General features: G+C 40.1%; 1 protein-coding gene across 2 annotated transcripts; it reads left to right on the forward strand.

The window, feature by feature from the left end:
- The first annotated feature begins 196 nt into the window (after nt 1-196).
- Nucleotides 197-18513, forward strand: LOC135415433 (actin-like). Of its 2 annotated transcripts, none has more exons than XR_010431120.1 (5): nt 197-4618; nt 4859-4987; nt 7738-7849; nt 9819-9899; nt 12933-18513. XR_010431120.1 is itself a non-coding variant. In XM_064657127.1 (5 exons), the coding sequence occupies exons 2-5, from the start codon at nt 4565-4567 to the stop codon at nt 9827-9829; spliced, it is 306 nt and encodes a 101-aa protein (XP_064513197.1). In that variant the 5' UTR covers nt 197-1065; nt 4538-4564; the 3' UTR covers nt 9830-18513. The 2 variants fall into 2 exon arrangements, 1 of the variants encoding a protein (XP_064513197.1); XM_064657127.1 differs by having other exon boundaries at nt 197-1065; nt 4538-4618; nt 9819-18513.
- The last annotated feature ends 227 nt before the right edge of the window (nt 18514-18740 follow it).

Here is an 18740-nt window from a genome sequence, read left to right on the forward strand (position 1 = left end):
TTTGATTTTCTTTGGTTGCTTGGGTTTTTTTTGGCTGAAAATAAAAGAATTAAGAAGGTTGTTCTTTGCCATTCAGTTTGTACCCAGTTCTGTGTGTGGTAATGAGGTAAGCTGATGATTAAAGATCCAGTAAAGATTCAGAATTGAGATGAGATAAAGAAATGTCTTCAACTTCTTATATTCTCCTTTGTAATTTTTTTCCCTGTAACTTGTGGGGAGTTTGGTAATTTTTTAATTGACTTGCATTTCTTGTCTTGGTGGGGTTTAGTCACTGCCTGTCTTTGTGCAAAATGTTCCTCAGCTGCAGAACACATGAAATTCAAGCTTATAAAGGTACAACATTACATATTTTACATGTTTGAGCTTCAAGGTACAAGTCAGTAAAGGCTAAGTTTTCAACTGAGAATTTGTGGGGAAAAGAAAAACCACTGTAGGTAAATCCTGTAAACTTTCTTCTTTTGATGGTCTTTAATATTTCTTAGTCTAGTAAAGGTCTAAATTTTTTAATATAAATCCAATCTATTCCAATATAATTGATGATTTATTTTTTTTTTGTATAACAGTAATTACTCATCTCCTTTGAATGGCTGATTCAGTCCCTGTTTTCAGCCCTCGTGTCAAGTACTGGGATAACATGAGGACTGTACATGCTGACTTATCCTTTTCCAGCCTGAAGATGGGTGTTAGCAGAAGGATAATGAACTATTGTTAGCTAATTATGTTACAGTGAAGCAGAATGCTTTCAATGGCAACACTGGACCTACAGTCCTTCCAGTTTTACCTTGTGTGAGGGATTTTTGTCTTGAGGGGAGAAAACAACCCTCTGTCCTGAGGCAGAGCAAGTTAGTGAGTGGGAAAGGATCCAGAGGTGTTGGAAATTCTGTCCTAATTCATCCAGGCCTCTTTGCTGTCGCTGACAAGCACAAACTGAAAAAAAAAGTTTCTGCAAGTGGCTTGACATGTGTAGATTCTGTGAACTCCATTCCAGAGGCTGATATAAATACGTTGGGAAGTGAGACCATGTCATTTATGAAGCAGCTTCTACAAATCATCACCATTTCCTGGGTAAGTATTGCCCTGAGAGTGTTTTCATGTTACATTTCATAATTTAAATGCTTTGCTTTGCTTAGTCTGAGATCTTTGAGGGATTACATACTTGTTCCTGGACTTGGATGCCTTTTACCTGAGGTTTTGAAGGCATTCCAGAGGGTCTGCTGGTGTAGGGTAATCCAGACCTTAGTGAAACGAAATGAGGAAGAACAGTAGTGTTTTCTCTCTGAACATCAGAAACCAAAAAGGAGGTTTTCTGTTAATTGTATTTAATTTTGCACTTGGGAATTAGACAAGTAAAAACAAACTAAAAATTAAAATCAAGCAAATTTAGGAACTGCTTTAAAATTCTCTACTCTTAAATTCCAGTGTCTCGTGATGTAATTTCTGATGTATTTAAGGACTGAGTTTCCCTCTGGTTTACATTGTTGGAATCAGAGTCTGCGGGCAGTTCTGTAATGTTGGATACTGCTGGTAAATAGCTGGTTTATTGCACCCTCTTCCTGAGGGGTTTAGAAGAAAATAACAATTCACAGCAACATTCATTCATGTTCAAAGATACCAGCTACCAAAACTAATGGTTAAACATTCCTTTATTACAGCTGTTTGCAAATGCATGTGATAAAATCCCATTTTTGCATTGTTAGGGACAAGAACTTTGCTGGACGAGTGCTGTTTTTCATTCCTTTCCCATTTCTGAAGTACCCTTCCTTACTGAGTGAAGTTGCCAAAGAAGGAAAAATAAAGTCCTCCCCTCTTCTCAAATGCTTAAAGAAGCAATTGTCCAATCCTAAAAATAACCACTGCATCCAAAATACATTGGTGAACTCCAGGCCCTCTCTTGGTGGGAATTTTGCCATGAATTTCAGGGAGATCAGCACTTTGATGTGATGGCCAACTCCTGAAGTTGAGATGTTCCTGGGTGGTTGTGCCAGCTGCCTCTTGTTCTTTTTCCCAGAATAACCACTTCCATGAGGTATTTACCACTTACAAACATGAAGTAGGGCCTAGAGTGAGCACTCCACATTACAGAGTGGCTATCACTGAAAACACACACCAAATGCTTCCCTGAAACTTTTCCTGGGGGTTATTTTTAGTTGTTCATTTGAGATTGATGGTGACCCTCTGAGAAAAAGGCAAACTTCAACAAGCCATGAGGGAACAACTGCCATCTTTGAAGTAATGAAGGTTTGGTGATTCTTATGGACCATGAACTACTTACATTAGAGCTGGTATGTGCATATGAGTAATTAATTTTAAACAAATGAACTTTCTAGAAGATAATTCAGCCTTGAAAGAGATGGGGTTTATGCTGAAGTCCAAATAGAGCTGACTGTGTGTCCTCTTGCAGAGCTTGTCCACGGTCATGAGGCCAATTAACAGAATATCACAGGATCCTTGGGGGTGCAGCAGATTTCCCTTTTGAAAACAAAGGACTGATTAGTTTGCTTTGGTAAAACCCATTCAAGTGGAAATTTGTGTGGATACTTCACATGCTTTGTTACATCAGAGCTTTAGCACTGACTTTGCTGTTTAGGTTTATTCTTTCCCAACATTACTCCTTCTACAGCAGTTTGCTCTCTAAATGATGGGGTGTTCCTTCTGTCCTGTTCCATCCCATCTGAGGAGTGTGTCCCTCCCTCCAAATTGGTGCTTTGCAGCCAAAATTATGAGGCACTGTGTGTGATGGTGATGAAACCACCTCCCTTGTATGTGCCAGTGGTGCTGGGCTTTGCAAAGTTGGATTTGCAGGAGATGATGCCCCAAGAGCTTTATTTCCATGCATCATTGGACATCCTGGACATCAGGTCAGTTGGTACCAAAATGAAAGTTCTGTTTGGTTTGGATGGTTGTGTTCTGGGGGGAAAAAAACAAACCAGCTTGTTCAATTAATTAGTACTTGCTGAATCAGTGTGAATTAAAAACATTGGCAGAGCATTGCTAACATGAGAAACCAAATGAATAATAGTGATAAGTTCCCTTTTTGTTCCATTAAGCAACAGTATGGCCCAATAAAATTCCAAAGAGGGTCTCTAGCACATCACTTTATAACCTCAAATAAGACTGGAAAGGATAACTGTGGCTTTTCTTGACCTTGAAAAGGGTCTTTCTGCTTAATTAGATTTCTAAAAGTTCCTTTGCAAATAGAAGATGCAAATTTTTGTTTGTTTTGTTCTGAGCCAAATTTTGATTTTTTGGACTGTCAAAACCCTTCCCTGAAGTTCTGTGTCATGAAAAATATTTTACCATGTGTTGTTATATTATTTGGGGCAATTGTGATACACTTCCTAATGCAAAAGTGATAAACTTAGTAAAACTATTATTTAATAAGTGAGGGGTTTTTTAAAGAAAATCTATCTTTTATATAAGTATCTCAGTTTCATGAGACTGAAGAATTTTACTGAGGATGAGTTATGAGGGAGACCAAGCTCCTCCCTCTAAGCAAGTGGAAATCCAAAATTAAGAGGCTCCAATGGAAAAAGTATGGAGAAAAAAAAACAACAGCCCTTTATTAAAGGCTATATATGTATTGGCAGAACAACAAAAGAACACAAAACCAACTGAACACTAATCCTGTACCCAACAGTCCCCTCCAAAAAGGAAACAGTTCGGCACTTTCTGCCTTTGGGCGCGATTCCCAGCACGGCCAGCAGGGGGCGCCGTTGGATGGCTGGGGGAGCAGAGCCTGCAGTGCTCGGGGTTGGCCAGCAGGGGGCGCTGTTGGGCTCTGGCAGTCGCCGCGCGAGGCCCCGGGGTGGGAGAGGCCGAAAATGGAGATTTCCCCCCAAAACCAAGAAGGGGAAGGGGAAAAGGGGAAAAAAGGGTTCTTCCCACGAACTCACGCTGTCAGCGGCTGGCTGTGGCAAGGACTCCCCCAAAGGTTCCTTCGCAGAAGGGTGAAGCCTCTCCGATGAAATCTGAGCAAGTCCGGGCTGGGGGCAGAACAGGGCGCAGGAGAACGGAGGCGAACCGGGGCCAGAAGCAGCCAGATGACCCGGCCGAAAACAAAGCGAACTCAGAGCCCTTCCACACACACCCCTTCCCTGAGTCAGGGCAAAAGCGAAATGCCTGCTGTTTCCCGAGGAGAGGGAAAAAAACCCTCATCACCTCACCCCCCCCAAGTCTTCTGCGAGTTATGAGCCTGGAATGCGGGTCGCTAGCTAGTTCCTTTGTGTGTGTCAATCAGCCTGGGCAGACACCCTCCCCCTCCCTCGTTCAACATCTTTCTTTTACAGCTATGCAGAGGAAAGAAAAAAAAATTCCCCCTTGGTTTTTTTAGAACAAGTAAACCTATGACAATAAGTTAATGCTTTTTCCCCCCAAAAATGTATATTTTTAAAAATATATTTCTCTTCCAACAAGGGGAAATCTCCCTGTTTCAAGGCAATAGTGGAACTGCTTAGACAGAAAGAGCAACCAAATAAGTAAATCTATAGAGATTATACCTTTTCCACCTATAATTCCTTCCCTTTATTTCTTTGTGCAGTGACAAAGGACCCACCTCTGATGGAGAATGATGAGTTTGCTGGTGCCCACCTTGGCTGGACTCCTCTGTGGGCATCACCATGTGATACTTCCTTCATTTTTGAAGCTGCCTTGCTCTTCCTGGTTGATTTATAGGAGGAATGATTCCAGAGTAGGTGGTTTCCCATAAATTCACATTTTAGTTCCTTACATGTTTTGGGAGTACATTCTGTGAGGGCAGTAACAGGTACAGTATTTCACATGAAGTTTTAACTTAAAAATGTTATTCTATCTCTGATGTGCCTGATATATTGCACTAATATTGGAATAATATCCTTTACAGGATGTTATGGTTGGAGTGGATCAAAAAGACAGCAATATAGAGGCTGAAGCACCCAGTAAAAGAGGGATCCTGAGGCTGAAATACCCCACTGAGCATGGAGTTATCAGTAACTGGAGTGACATGGGAAAGGTGGGTGTTTATTTTTAATGTAATTTTGTTGAGGCACAACTTCCTTGGTGTGTGGCCAGAGCAGTGACCTCTTTGGGAAGTGCAGGAGAAACTGGAGAGGCATGGGAAGTCCAAAGGACACTCTCACTCTGTTAAATATCTCAGATATTCCATATGTCCTGGTCTCTTGGGGAAGTGTCTGAGTGTGTATGTGGAAATATTGTACCTCCTCTTTAGAGACAGGATTGCTATTTGGTCCCTAGTCTCCAGGTAAAATGGCCTGGGGAGGAAATTCCACAGGGAAATTCTCCTGGTAACGTTTTCCTATGGAAAATACCACAGAAAGGATGACAAGGGGCTAGGGTTGTTCTGTACTCACACTTTCCAGGATGAGGTGTGTGAAATTATAATCTCTGTATCTAAAGTCAGTTCTTGTGTCGTATTCATGAACCCAAACTGGTGAGTGCAGAGTGTTCCAGATAACAAACCAAAGTCGATCCAGGAGCATCGACTCAGTTCGTATCTGGAAATAAACTGCCCTCCTACTCCACTAGGTGGAAGCACAATATTTGGATTTCAGTCTTGCACTGCTTGCTGTGAGGATACCTGTCTACCTCGTACATCCCATTATGTTTTGCTCCCTGATAATTTTCCTGCTGTCTGCATTCAGCGAGAAATTATATTTTGCTGAAGAAAAAAAAAATAAAATTGGAAGTCACTATTTTTGTTCCCGCATCTGGAAATTGTCCTGTGCACAACACATACTGCTGTGTGTTCCTTCTCTGGGTAACACTGGGTGCAAGAGCAGACTATCTAAAATGTAATTAGGAAAAGGAATTGGAGAAGGTTAAAAAGGTGACATGTGCTTTCCTGTAGTGTGAACTCATGGGTGGATAGATTGGTTTTAAGGTGTAATGTGAAGGAGGCTTCAGGCCCTGGTGTAGTTCAGATAATGGTCAGGTACTATATGGGCTCTTGTAGCTTTAGCTTTTCTTCTTTGTCACTTAAATCACTTGTGGAAGTGGGTCTCCAAACTTCCCCTCTTCTGGTAGGGAAGAGACAAGAAACAGAGTTGATGGCTGTTATGATTATTGCAAATAAGGAAAAAAGTGTATTTTTGGTTATATACAGGCTTCTGTGATTCAGTTATGTATCTCAGGTCCCCCTGAAGTTCTGTAACAAACACAAAGACTCCTCCTTTCAGAATTTCTGGGATAAAATTCCTAAAGTTTTGATGCAAAGGCAATATCTTTTGTATGTGCATATATATATATTTCCCCCAAAATTTTCTAAACCAGTTGCACGATTTTGATCCAAGCCACAGATTTATTTCTAATGCTTGGAAGTCATACTCCTAAAAGCATCTTGATGCAGAAGAGACAAGGGAATTACTGGGTAACGTGCCAAAAATGGGACAAAGGCACAATAGTGCAGTGCCCAACCATCCACAGGGTACAGAAGGAGGGGGATCACCAAAGAAGGAGGCTGAGTGTGAGGGGAAAGTGGGAGCAGGGATGCTGCAGGATGTGGGAGCGAGGGGGGAGCACATTCCTCTTCTCCCGTGCTTCAGTTCACAATATTCAAATTAGACCTGCTCTGTTTTCCGCTGGATAATAATACAGGGCATTGTCCATCCCTGTTAATTTGTTCCCAGGAACTGACCTGACAACATGTGGGAGGGATGGAGCTTTTCTGGCTCTAGTGACAACATAAATGTTTAATGTAAGTGTTGGGGTAATTTGGGATAGTTCTTCCTCAGTAATTTGTCTTTGCTGCTCACATTTAAGCCTCATGGTCTATAAAATCAACACTGAATTATTTTGGTTCTTGGGGAATATCATTATCCCTCAACATTATGGTTACTGGGCTGTGCAGTGCCTGGATTTGAGGGAAAACCTGGAAACTGCCCAAGATTTAGGCAGGGTCCTGCTTTGTATGAGTCCAGCTTTGTTCCTCACTGCTGAAATCACCAGCACTTTGTGAATTATGTAAGCACCTTCTCTTCCCTTATGTGTTCCCTGTCTGAAATAGCATTTTTTTCTTATATCTGACTGATATATATTTTTAAACTTTTACATAATTACTTTCTGGTTTATTCAACTTCTCCCTGCATTTCTATTCTAAACCTTCAAATGGAAGATGGCCTGGCATCCCAAGCCCCACTTCTGGAAACATCTGATTATTCATTTTTTTTAGGGGATTGATATGGAATTGAAATTTCTTTTTAGGACTGATTCCCCCCCCCCCCCCCCCCCCCAATGAGTAATTCCAGCTCTGGACAGCTGTTAACTTTGTAGGTGCTTCACAAAAGAGGATCTTTCTTCCATTTAAGTTCATTCTGGAGCATAATAATACTTGTTTCTGAGATATTCTTCAAATAAACTTACCCATAAAACTATCCTGATGTTTTGTGCTCAAAAATAAGCTCATTGGGTCAGGCAAAGCTGAGGTAAAAAAAAGAATAAAACCACAGCACAGTGGTTTCAGTTCTAAAATAGAGGTGAATTTGGCAGATTTGCACTTGCATGCTTTCTGTCTATTTTAATGTCTGTAAAAATATTAATAAAATAAAAGATATAAATAACAATTTTTATTGTATGATATATACTACTTGTATTTTAAATATAATATTATTTAATATAATTTAATATGTTACTAAAAATATATTAAAAATCCTTTACTCAGGCTGTATTTGAAGAGCTTTCTTTGTAGTTCTGTGGGCAGAGGAAACCATTTTGAGACACTTCTCTAAAGCATTTTTTCACTTCTAGATTTTGACATCATTCTTCCTACAACAAACTCTGGTTTTGCTGGAAGAACATCCCACCCTTTTGACTGAGACCCCCTTGAATCTGAAGGCCAGCCATGGAAAAAATGACTCAGGTAATTGTCTGAACCCTGGGCCATGGATCATTCCTGCATGGAAGCAGCTAAAAAATATAAATAGTCCCCGGTGTTCAATTTTGTTCTTAATTTGGGAGCTAATCCCTTATGGTTAGTGTGGGTTGGCAAGATGGGTAAGCCAGGATGAGAGAGCAAGAGTTGCTGCTGCTCTTGCATTATCAAGGTCCTGAAACATTTTGGACTTGAAAATATGTCACTGCTATGCACAGGTATCCTTTTAAAAGTTTGGAGTGATTTTTGTGTGTGTGTGTGTTCACAAGACTGTGCTCAGTTCTGGAGGTAGGAAAGCTGAAACCAAGAGGCTTCTGATGCTGAGTTTTGGTGTGTATCTAGATAATGATAACACAGGATTATGTGATTTTTTTTTTTTGGTTGGAGTTGGTGAGTCATTGATGTATTTAAAAGTGAGGTTTGAAAGTGCTGGTTGTGAACCAGCTGAATCTTCAGTGTGAGTTTTGGATCAGTGGCACATTTTGGGTGCCCACCTCTGGCTACCAAGAGTGTTCAACTTGTAGCCCAACTCCTCAGCTACTGCTTTCTACCCTTGACACTGTCCCTTCACCAGCACTTCTGCATCAGACAAAATGCTACTTGTCATACTAGAATTGTGAGTTTTGAAAGATTAGAATAAAGCACATGACTTTGTGGAACTTCCAAGTGGAGCACCTCTTCAGGGGTCAGGGGAAAAGTGTTCCAAAACTGGAATGTTTGTGTTGTCTTGGGAAAATGAGTTGTCTTAGCAAATGATGCTTTGCTAAGTGTTCCTGCCTGTGACATACCTAATCTGATTTAGCCAACTTTAATCAGAACAAAAAGCAGACCTCTGAAGTTTTATATATTTTGGAGCAGCTTTATGGCCAAAAGTCCATGTTACAAGTTTAGCCAGTGATAGAAAGAGAAGTAAATGTGATTTAAATACAGATATAGGTATAGAATCACCTGGGAAAATGGGATGTGACTCTGCACTTCCCTTTGTTCCAACTTCTGGCATATATTTAATAGGAAGATTATGCATCAATTTAGCAACAGTGTAAATAAATTAATTAAGTAGTGAGTTTGACAGAATGAATTACTGGGAGAGAATACAACTGGGAGATAACAAACTAAACAGACCATAAGAACAGTGTACTTTTTAAAAACCAGGAGATGTGGCTCATACAATAGACGTGTCCAGGACTGCTCCTCTGTCATTATACTGTAATGATAAATCTTGCTTTCAAGATTGTTTAAAGGCTTCTTGTTTATTGCTGATTGCATTAAATTCATCACCATAATTATGAAATATTGTTAATTCATGTAACCTTTAATTGAAAGCATAGTTTCCATTAAATGTTGGCTTCATTGGCAAAAATATTAGCTTCTAAAATCCAAAATTTGAGTTAACCCCCTCACATCAGAAGCTCTGATGGTGATGGTTGAGTCCCCATCCCTGTAGGGATTTAAAAGCCATTAGATGTGGCACTTGAGGACATGGTTTAGTGGTGGCCTTGGCAGTGTTGAGTTTACAGTTGGACTCTGATCTTAGAGGAATGGCTTATTATTCCTTGAGATGGGAATAGACAGCTTATTCCTCATGGCTCCTTCCAGCTGTGTCTTCTGTGCATTTTTTATGTGTGTGTAGATATATACATATAAAACCCTCTAGATTTCTCCACTGTGCAGTCCTGCCATCAGTGTAAGAAAATTATCCCAGGGGTATCATCTTCAATTAATATTGTCAGCAAAAATCTGACCTGGGTTAATAGAAAGATACCCACTGGCTTTGGTGATTTTCTTTTCAAATGAAATCCCAAAGAAAATATAACATCCTGTTCACAGAAGAGCTGTGGTTCAGGAGGGGACTCAGGAGTAGTAACTGTCAGTATTAATTTTAAAAGAAATAAAATTTACCATCTCTTCAGATGCTGTTAAGTGTAGATCTGAAAGTTTTTTCTACTCTTCATTCCAGATTCTGTTTAAAACATTCAGTGTACCAGCCATGTGTGGAGCAATTCAGGCAGTGCTGTCTCTGCCTTGGGACCAATGACTGGTGAGTCTTCCTGGGGGTTGGATTTTCCACCTGTCCTTCTCTTGAAGTCTTGAGTCTACATATATTTTGAAAAAAAAGTTAAAATACTACAGGCCTTTGTAGCCTGATGCCATGATATAATTTTGTATACAAAGATAGGCAGCTTACAGGAATTTGACTGTCATAAATACTTGTTTTATGTTTAAAATTCAATTATTTGTGTATCAGAAATACCTTATTCATTTTGAGTGGAAAACATGTGCTTCATTTCCTACCCAAGAATAACATGGCTTTACACTGGTATTGTTATATTTTCCTAGTGGTGTGTTTTACTTTAATGAGATATTCACATTTTTATTAAAAAGAGGGGTTTTTTTTTACAGTTTGAACATGACTTCATGTCTGTAAAGTGCTGGAGCTTGTCTTAAAAATGGGCTTGGGAAAATCTGTGTCCTGACTGTCACACTGTGTGTTGATTAAAAACTTCTTGGCTGCCTGCAGCAGAACAGGAGATGGTGAGAGACATCAAGGAAAAGTTTTGTTGTGTGGCATTGGATTTTGAAAATGAAACAGCAACTGCTGCTTCTTCCTCCTGTCTTGAAAAGAGCCATGAGCTTCCTGATGGACAAGTTCTCACTATTGGGAAAGTTTCAGAAACTCCCATCCAGGCATCCTTTGTAGGTGGGACAGGACTTTTCTTTCTAGGGATTTGGCAGACAATGAGAAGGAGAACTTTTAGCAAGTATAGACAACCTTCAGCTGTAGGAACTGAGTTATTTATTCTCAAATGGAGTCACTTCTTTAGAAGCTATGGATGCTGCTGCTGCTGGACAAAAAGATGCTTCAGCTGAGAAATACCTGAATCCCAAGATAGTTTCAGTCTCTTATAAATGAAGTAGAGTGTGTAAAATGACAAGATTGTGCTTTTTATCTTGAATGGCTGATACAGAACTGCACAGTGCTGCTTATGTGGATTTTTTTACCTAGATAATGCTTCAGCTTATCATTTTAGTCTAATTATCTGTGATTTAATAATTCAAAATCAAATCAAACGTTATTTTCCACTAGTTTTATCTGTAGTGTTACAGTTCCCATTCTATCCAGTGGATGACTGACACTCCATGTGAGTAACTCCTGCTGCCCCTCACAATTTTCCCGCTTAAATTCCCCTCTGGAGGACTGAACAAAATGGCTGCAGGCAGTTTGGCACCATTTCCATGGAGCTAAATGGTGAAGTCAGCTACGTTGGTGTGCAGAAATGAAGCTATTTAAGCATTAATGTAGCTCCAAGTTGTGTGTTTGAGCCTCAGCAGGAGACATTCTCTTTAGTAGACAGAGGGATTTGGCTGCCAGAAGTGTGTTAGGGATCAGAGTTGGTGCTCAGTGATGGTCACTATCAGGAATGTAGCAGTGGAAATCAGGATTTTGTGGAGCACAGATCTCTGTCAAAATGAGTGTGTTAAACTAGTTTAGAAGTCTACTGCTTAAAGCTCAAACTGTATTCCCAGGATTCTGTCTGGTCAGCTCCTTATCTTTGGCAAAAAACAGTGCAACATGTAAACTTCCCAGGACTGGCATTCAGATTAAACCAACACCTCACTGAAATGCCAGGTGTGTTTCTATTTCTAGCTGACAGCATCTTTAGTTCCCTGATGGAGCAGCTCCCTATAAACATCTTCACAACTCCAATCCTCTTACATACTTTTATAAAACTTTATAAGGCCATGATGCTTCTGAGCCTAATCAGACTCAGAGGCTCAGATGGTCCTTATCAGATGTTGCCCAGCCTTTTGCCACCTCAGTGTTATCTCTTTTCTTAGATTAAAAAGTTTTTATGAATAGGAACCAGTTTATAGGTTTTGGGTTTTTTTTCTGTGCTGGACCTTTTACAGTCAGGTTGTACTAGGTGTTATATACTAGATATATATGGTGTCCTTCTCTAGTGTGTGCGGTTTATTTCAGAGTCCTGCTCCTTTCAGACTGTCCAAGAAGCTGTCTCATATGTAATTTAAAATTTTCCAAGTTTTTCTGAACTTCTCAGTTGCTTCTTTTTAATTTAGTAATAAACTTCCATTAAAATTCTCAAAATTGGCTTCCTGGGAACGTGTTAAATAATGTGTCACTTCAAAACAACCCCTTCTCCTGTATTAATTTTAATAAAGAAAAATTGTCACCATCATGGAATTTACTAAACCTATGGAATATTTGGCATCTAGCTTTTAAATGGGAATGCTGTCTTGTAAGTGATTTTTGAGACTTTAGTCTCCTACAATTCAATTCTGCATTTCCCATCAGCAATGTTTTCCTGCTAAATGATATAATGTCTGTGTGACACACTTGTCATCAGTTATGTCACAGTTCTTGATGTTCACTTTTAAAATACAAGCAGCATTTTAAAGATTTGTTTTGGGGGCTTTTCCCTCTGTTTTTGCTTCCAAGTTAAATGTTATATCTGTGATGAAATAGTATTGTCTTGGAATTAGTGAGCTCTGTATTAGGGTTTTGCTGACGTTCTAAGAAACTCTAAATACAAGAAAATCTATTTTAAAAAAGCAGCATTTTGGAGATAGAAGATGGAAATGGAAAATCCCTAAACTAGTAATTAACCTTTGATTAAAGTGTTTGTTGGTCATTTTAATTGGGGATTATGGCCTTTGAAAAAGAAATTACATCTGCTTTACCTCATGTATGCAGAATAGGGAGGGAAGAGAAAAAAACATGGAGTGATGAAAGCAAATCACCTTTGTGGAAAGCTTCTTGAGACCACTGGGGACACCACAGTTGGGGTGAACTCGACCCCTTTTTCTATCTGGGAAACTTTTAATGAAAGAGGAAAAGGACCTGGTGATCTTTTACTGCAGAGGTTAATAACACATGATACTGATGAGCATTTTCTGTAAGAAGTGAACCCTGCAGATCTCATTACCTGGGTTTCCTGATTGTGCATTCACATCCCACAAGAGGAGTGGAAAAGACACTTGACACATTTAAAAGGTTATAGTGGACAATGTTTACATTTCTAATTCTATTCCCAGTGCATTTTCTTCTTATTAGAAGTATAAAAGACCACTAAGGATCATCCAGGCTGTTTTCCATCCCACTGCTGGCTGAGGCATGTCTGACTGCAGTGAATGTCAAGGTAAGGACAAAATTTGGGGCCCAATTCATTCACTAGCAATTGCTGTAAGTCAATCTGTTTTGCTTGCTTCAATTTTAGGTAAAAGTCTTGATTTCTGTTGTAAATCTTCATCTAGAAACTGTGGGGAGATGTGCTGAGTTATGTCTAAAGTGTGACAGCAAGGCCAAGTCTTCATCATATCAGAGTTGGGCCAAAGCGTGGAATAGTGAAAACCATTCAAAATACCCATCAGTCTGTGCTGGTTTAACAGGGCATTTTGGAAAACAGCAGTCCTGAGAGAAAGAAGCCAAGAATAGTAATGTAGTGACAGCAAGCAGTGAGAGTTGCAAGGCCTGACGTGAGTTAAATGTGCAAAGGCGGAAGCCGAGCCCAACAACAACCTGGTATGGAGGAGAATGAGATTAAGGGGTTGAAATATCTCCTGCTTAAGGTTTGCCTCAGGCAAGAGCGAGTTTGTAGGTGTAATATGTTGTTGAATTTTAATATGGAAATGTTTCCTGGCATGTATTTCAAACTCCCTAGAAATAGTGATATTGATCTAACCTTCAATTAATGGGAGAGGTCCTCTGTGAAAATCGGGTCTGGGTTTGAATGGCAAATAGCTTTAATATTCTGAGCAGAGTGGATCATTTACACAGCTCAGTAAGAGACTATAAATCACCAGGACTTTGGCTTTTTTTTTTTTTATTATCATTTTAATGCAGGCTTGCTTTCCCTGGAGCAAAGGACCAGGAGTGTGGTGGATCATTAAAAAATCACAGAGGTGATGTCAGTAGGTACAGACAACAAATAATACAGTTATGCAAAAGGGAGTTATTTGAAATCCATTCCTGTTCTCTGTTGCCATGTTTTTCAGAAATCTGCTCTCTTTTGGGCAGTGGGATGAGATGAACACTCCCCCCCTTTAGCCTTTACACAATCCAGGGGTATCTTTCTACTTTCAGTTTGCACAGAACATCCATTCTAAAGGCCATTTTTATAGCAGTCTTTTTCCTTCTAGGCTGTTGGCAAATAACCTTTCTTAACCATGAATTAATACAGAGTTTAACTGAAGTTGATGCTGATATTGAGCAGTATTCTATAGAGCTGTTCATGATCCAGGTTTACATTTTGCAGGTTTACTCTCTTTATTGATTTCCTATCTGGCCCAGAGAAAATTAGGTTCTTACAGGGCTTCAAAGCCTCTAATTAAACCAGAGAAGAATTTCATCCAGTCCTGGCCTCCACTGGTCTGTGAAATACCCAAACTGAGAGATCACCTTGACCAAGTGGACTCCCTGATTTAATAATACCATTCATAGAGCTTGCACCTTCAGAACTGACCTTCCCTAGCAGTTTGACCTTGGAAGTGTCACTTTTATTTAGTTTAATAAAATAAAAAGAAAAGAAAAAAAGGAAGAATGGCTCCAGTCTGCCTAAACTTGCCTGGTTTGTGCTACTCAAGTTCCAAATGACAATCCTATCTGCCCACTTTCTGCTATTATAGTCTTAGCTCTGTTTCTGGATCTACCTATTTCCCTGCTGAAAGGTGGAGCAGGATGAATTGGGTAGAGTTTTGTCATACTTTTTAGCTGAAAAAGCATTAATTAAGTGCTGTGGTCTGGGTTTGAATTTATTTTACTTTTGGTAAGGTTTTTTTTCTGCAACAAAATATCCTCTTCTGATCTCTTATATAGACTTATTTTCCAAAGGGTTGTATGGTGGTTGTCTGCAGAAAATACCGCTACTCTGAACATTTTCCTATGGCCATTCCAGTTGCTGCAGGTTTTGCTGTTGTCCTTGGTGAGTGAGAGAAGATGTGATTCTCTGAATGTGTGCAATTCCCTGGCCAGGCAACTGCTTGGGGATTGTCAGGAAGCTTTCCTTCTGGAAGCTCTTCCTCTCTGGGAGTCTTGTAAAGAGCATTTTGCATTGCAGGTTGCTCACTAAATCAGCTGTTTGGCTCCCTCACAGAGCTGCTGAATTAACATGATGTGACCCAGGGATGCGAAGGGATTTCTTTCATTAGCAGGGCCGGGATGCTCAGGAGAACACAAGATGTGTTTCCCAGACAACAGCTGATGTCGCTGGTGACTGGAAGAAAGTACAAAGGTTGAAAAAGGAGCTTATGAAGAGTAGGGATCAATTTAGGGGGGGGAAAAAAGAAGCAAAATTATAGATTTTTACAAAATATAAAACACAACATATAGACCTGCTTACAAAGTCTGTGAAACAGCTGTGAGAGTCTCAGGAATAAAAATCCTTCACAAATGAACGGCAAAGAAATGCAGTTTAAAACACCTCCTGAAGTCTGTACATGCTGCAACCTTAAAGTCACAATCCTTACCCGACTTTTTTTCTCCAAAATAAAACAATCCAGAATGATAATCCTGCTGGTATAAACACAGATGGCAATTTGCACACGATTTCATTTCAGCTGAAGTTTTACTTCAAATTCTGAGCGGAAAAAATAAACCATCTCTGGGTGCTCATGATAGGAAGGCTGCTGCAGACTTTTGGTTAATATTTAAGAAGCATTCCTGACAGAGAACTACTGTGCATCAGCCTGACAAACCAGCCTGTGGCTCACTTTTGCAAAATAGCTTAGGAACTTGCATGCATCATTCATCTCCTTCAGTATCTAGAGAAAGATGACTTAAATTTCCCTCATCTGACCATTTTTAAACCATTTAAAAGATTATTTTTTTGTGCTTAAAACTATAGCCACTTGGGCTAACAATCATAACTATTCTAGGATCCAAAAGGTATGTGTTTTTTAGGTTGCAGTTTCACAGATGTCCGAGTTGATCTGTTGGCTTGTTGCCATTAGCAAGGCAGGGGCTTTTTCTCCCCTCTCATCAATTCCCTCCCTTTCCTTTTGCCTGCTCTGCGGTGGTCAAACAAATGGCCTCTTTTGTTTTGTGTTCACTAATTAGCTTCCAGATGGGTTAGTGAGTTGAATTGTCTTTTGGACAGTCCTGGCAACCCTCAAGGCTGATGCCAAGTGAAAGCAGACAAAGGGGGAGTTGGCTGCCCCCTCTACTGGCAGGATTTTATTGCATTGCCCTCCTGTTTCAGGAATCTTCAGCATCAGGGGAGAGAATGTGGTGTATGCTGAGAAACAAGAGTTCTTGTCTATGTCCAAAATCCAGTAATACCTCTTTCTATAGTCTTGGACCAGGACTGCCAAAAGGTAGGAATGGGTGGGTAACAGAGAAGGAAACCCTTCTCAGGACAACCAAAGGACATGATCAAAGCAATGGTCACAGACAGAAAAAGGTAACTTCCAGTTAGATTTAAGGAGAGAATTGTTATCCTGTATGTGGATGTGCACTGGCAGAGGCTGCCTAGGGCAGTGGGGGGAATCTTCATCTTTAGAGGCTTTTAAAACTTGACTGGACATTGCCATGAACAATCTGATTTAATTTACAAGTTGGCTCTGTGTCACGCAGGATGTTGGACCAGGTGAACACCAAAGGTTTCTGCCAGTCTGATTTTTTTCTTCTACAGATGCAGGGTAATTTTTTTCACTTGCCCAAGCTCTTAAAGAAACAATCTGAAAACAGCCATCATAACAACTGGTAACAGTTCTGTGTTTCAAGCATGAAGCTGTTTCTGTGAGTATCAGAGACTGAAACGGTTAATGATTTATGCATTCTAGGATTGCCAGGAGACTTTTGCAGGCTTTTGTAGGACTTTTGCATTATACCTCTGATGGGCAGCTGGGCCCATCTCCCCCTCCAGTGCTGCTGAAGGTGTCAAGCCCTGAAAAGGTGAGAAGAGCCGTGTTTACCTTGCCCTCCACGTGAACTCTGCTCTGGGCTGTCCGAGATGTTGGAGGTTGATGGTGTGGCCATCAAAGCCCATCCCCCCCGCCAATCTTGAAAGGCGGGAAAAACCCTTTTACGAGGCCCCTCACGGGAACTCTGCCCAGGCCCAGCAGACACTGGAGGCTCGTGGCATGGCCCGGGACACCATCCATGGATATAACAACTCATAACTTCTTGGAGTGCGGGGCTTCCCTCCCCCACCCCAGTGGATCAAGGCCACCACTTCAACTCACAGACATGGAAGCTGCAACTCCCAAGTTCCATCGCTGGACCCCGTGGGCGGTGACTATAGACATCTTTCCACTCTCAGCTTTGCTTTCCCTTACTCTCCCTTACCCTTTCCTTTCTCTCCTTTATGCATTTTCCCTAAAGGTTATCTTTATGCCATATTGCTATAGATGAGAGATATAGATGATAACACCCAAAATGGCAACATACCTGTTTATCTTTGAAACAAAATTGTTCTAAAATAAACCCTACGTATATAAGTTTTCAAACACCAATTATTTAATGTCGTTTCACTCTAATCCACCCCAAGGGATTTATTAATAAAACCTGGGTTACCCCCCCCTTTTCTGGGGCGGATCGTAACAGTGTGTCTCTCTTTTTCCACATCAGCATCTGGTGGACAATTGTTAAGCCGTGACTGTTGCTGAAAAACTTTGACCGGTGGTTTTTTTTAACTTTTAACTGTTGTTTGACCTGGGATGCTTTCAGTTCTCTTATTAGAAAAAGGAGGAATAATAGTAAACACCTCTTAATTTATTGCTTGCTTTTAATTAATATCTTTTCCTTTCTCAAAACTGTTTCCACTCTCTCAGGCCCACGTTGGGCAAATATGTTGGTAAAGTTTGTTGGAATAAGAGGTTACAATAAAAGCAGAGCTCTGGGATGCTGCAGTTTATTGAACTACTCGCTGAATAAGTTTTCCTCTCCACTGCCTGCCAGTGGATGTCACACTTACACAAAAATGGTGCAAGAAAGGAGCCGAATTTCTACTTTTTTCATTAAAAAAGAGTTCTTGCAGTAAGTCTTTACAATCTCCTGAAAGAAAGCTTTGGCTTCAGTGGGAAGGCAGCCTGAGGGAAGAAACAAAAATCAGCATATCCTGTGTATTCAGTGAGGATTTATTTTCAGTTTTATGCACCTGGACTGAGGGGTTCCTAAGAGATAATGAGGGATTTTACTGTGAGGAGTTATCAAATCTGTAAGAAAAGCTTTCTCCCTGGTTTTATTAGTGAACTCTATCTATGCAAGGGAATTCTGTTATAAATACAACTTAATATGAATGTCACAGAATCACAGTAACAGTTTCATCATGATTTTCTTATCAGAGCAATGTGACCTTGGCATTTTCTTCTAATTCTTTGCATTGTGACTTTCTTTGTTGTATTTCAGCAAAACATCAAGGCAGTGAGGTGCTGCTGATCTGGGGCTTCTGTGCCCTGGAAAAAGTGGTGTCAAGGTTATCACGGAAGTTTGTATTTAAATTGTGAAGCATTGAAAACGAGCAATGGTTCAATGGTACTGTACACACAAACTGAAGTGGACAAAAGTAGCTTTTAAAGACAGTTCTGAGTACTAGAGAGATTATTGCCATTCCCTGAGGCACAGGAAACTTAAGAGGCTTAACCAAAAACTGCAGGAGTTCATTGTGAGAAGCCTGGGCTGATGCCAGAGAAACCGAGCTTGTTTTGTTTTGTGTTGTTTTGTTCTTTAAATTTCATTGCTGAAATCTCAGGGATTAAAAAAAAAGGAAGAAAAAAAATACCACCACAAAAGAATTAGTGGCTAAATTATTTTGATTGACTTCAGCATCCAAGATATGCACTTGGAAACTGATTCTTAAAAACTAATACTAGATTGGTGTCATATTTAAAGCCCTTGGATTTGTCTTGGTCAGTAGAACTGAAA

The sequence above is a fragment of the Pseudopipra pipra genome, chromosome 6 (genome assembly GCF_036250125.1).
Source record: "Pseudopipra pipra isolate bDixPip1 chromosome 6, bDixPip1.hap1, whole genome shotgun sequence".
Lineage (NCBI taxonomy): Eukaryota > Metazoa > Chordata > Aves > Passeriformes > Pipridae > Pseudopipra > Pseudopipra pipra.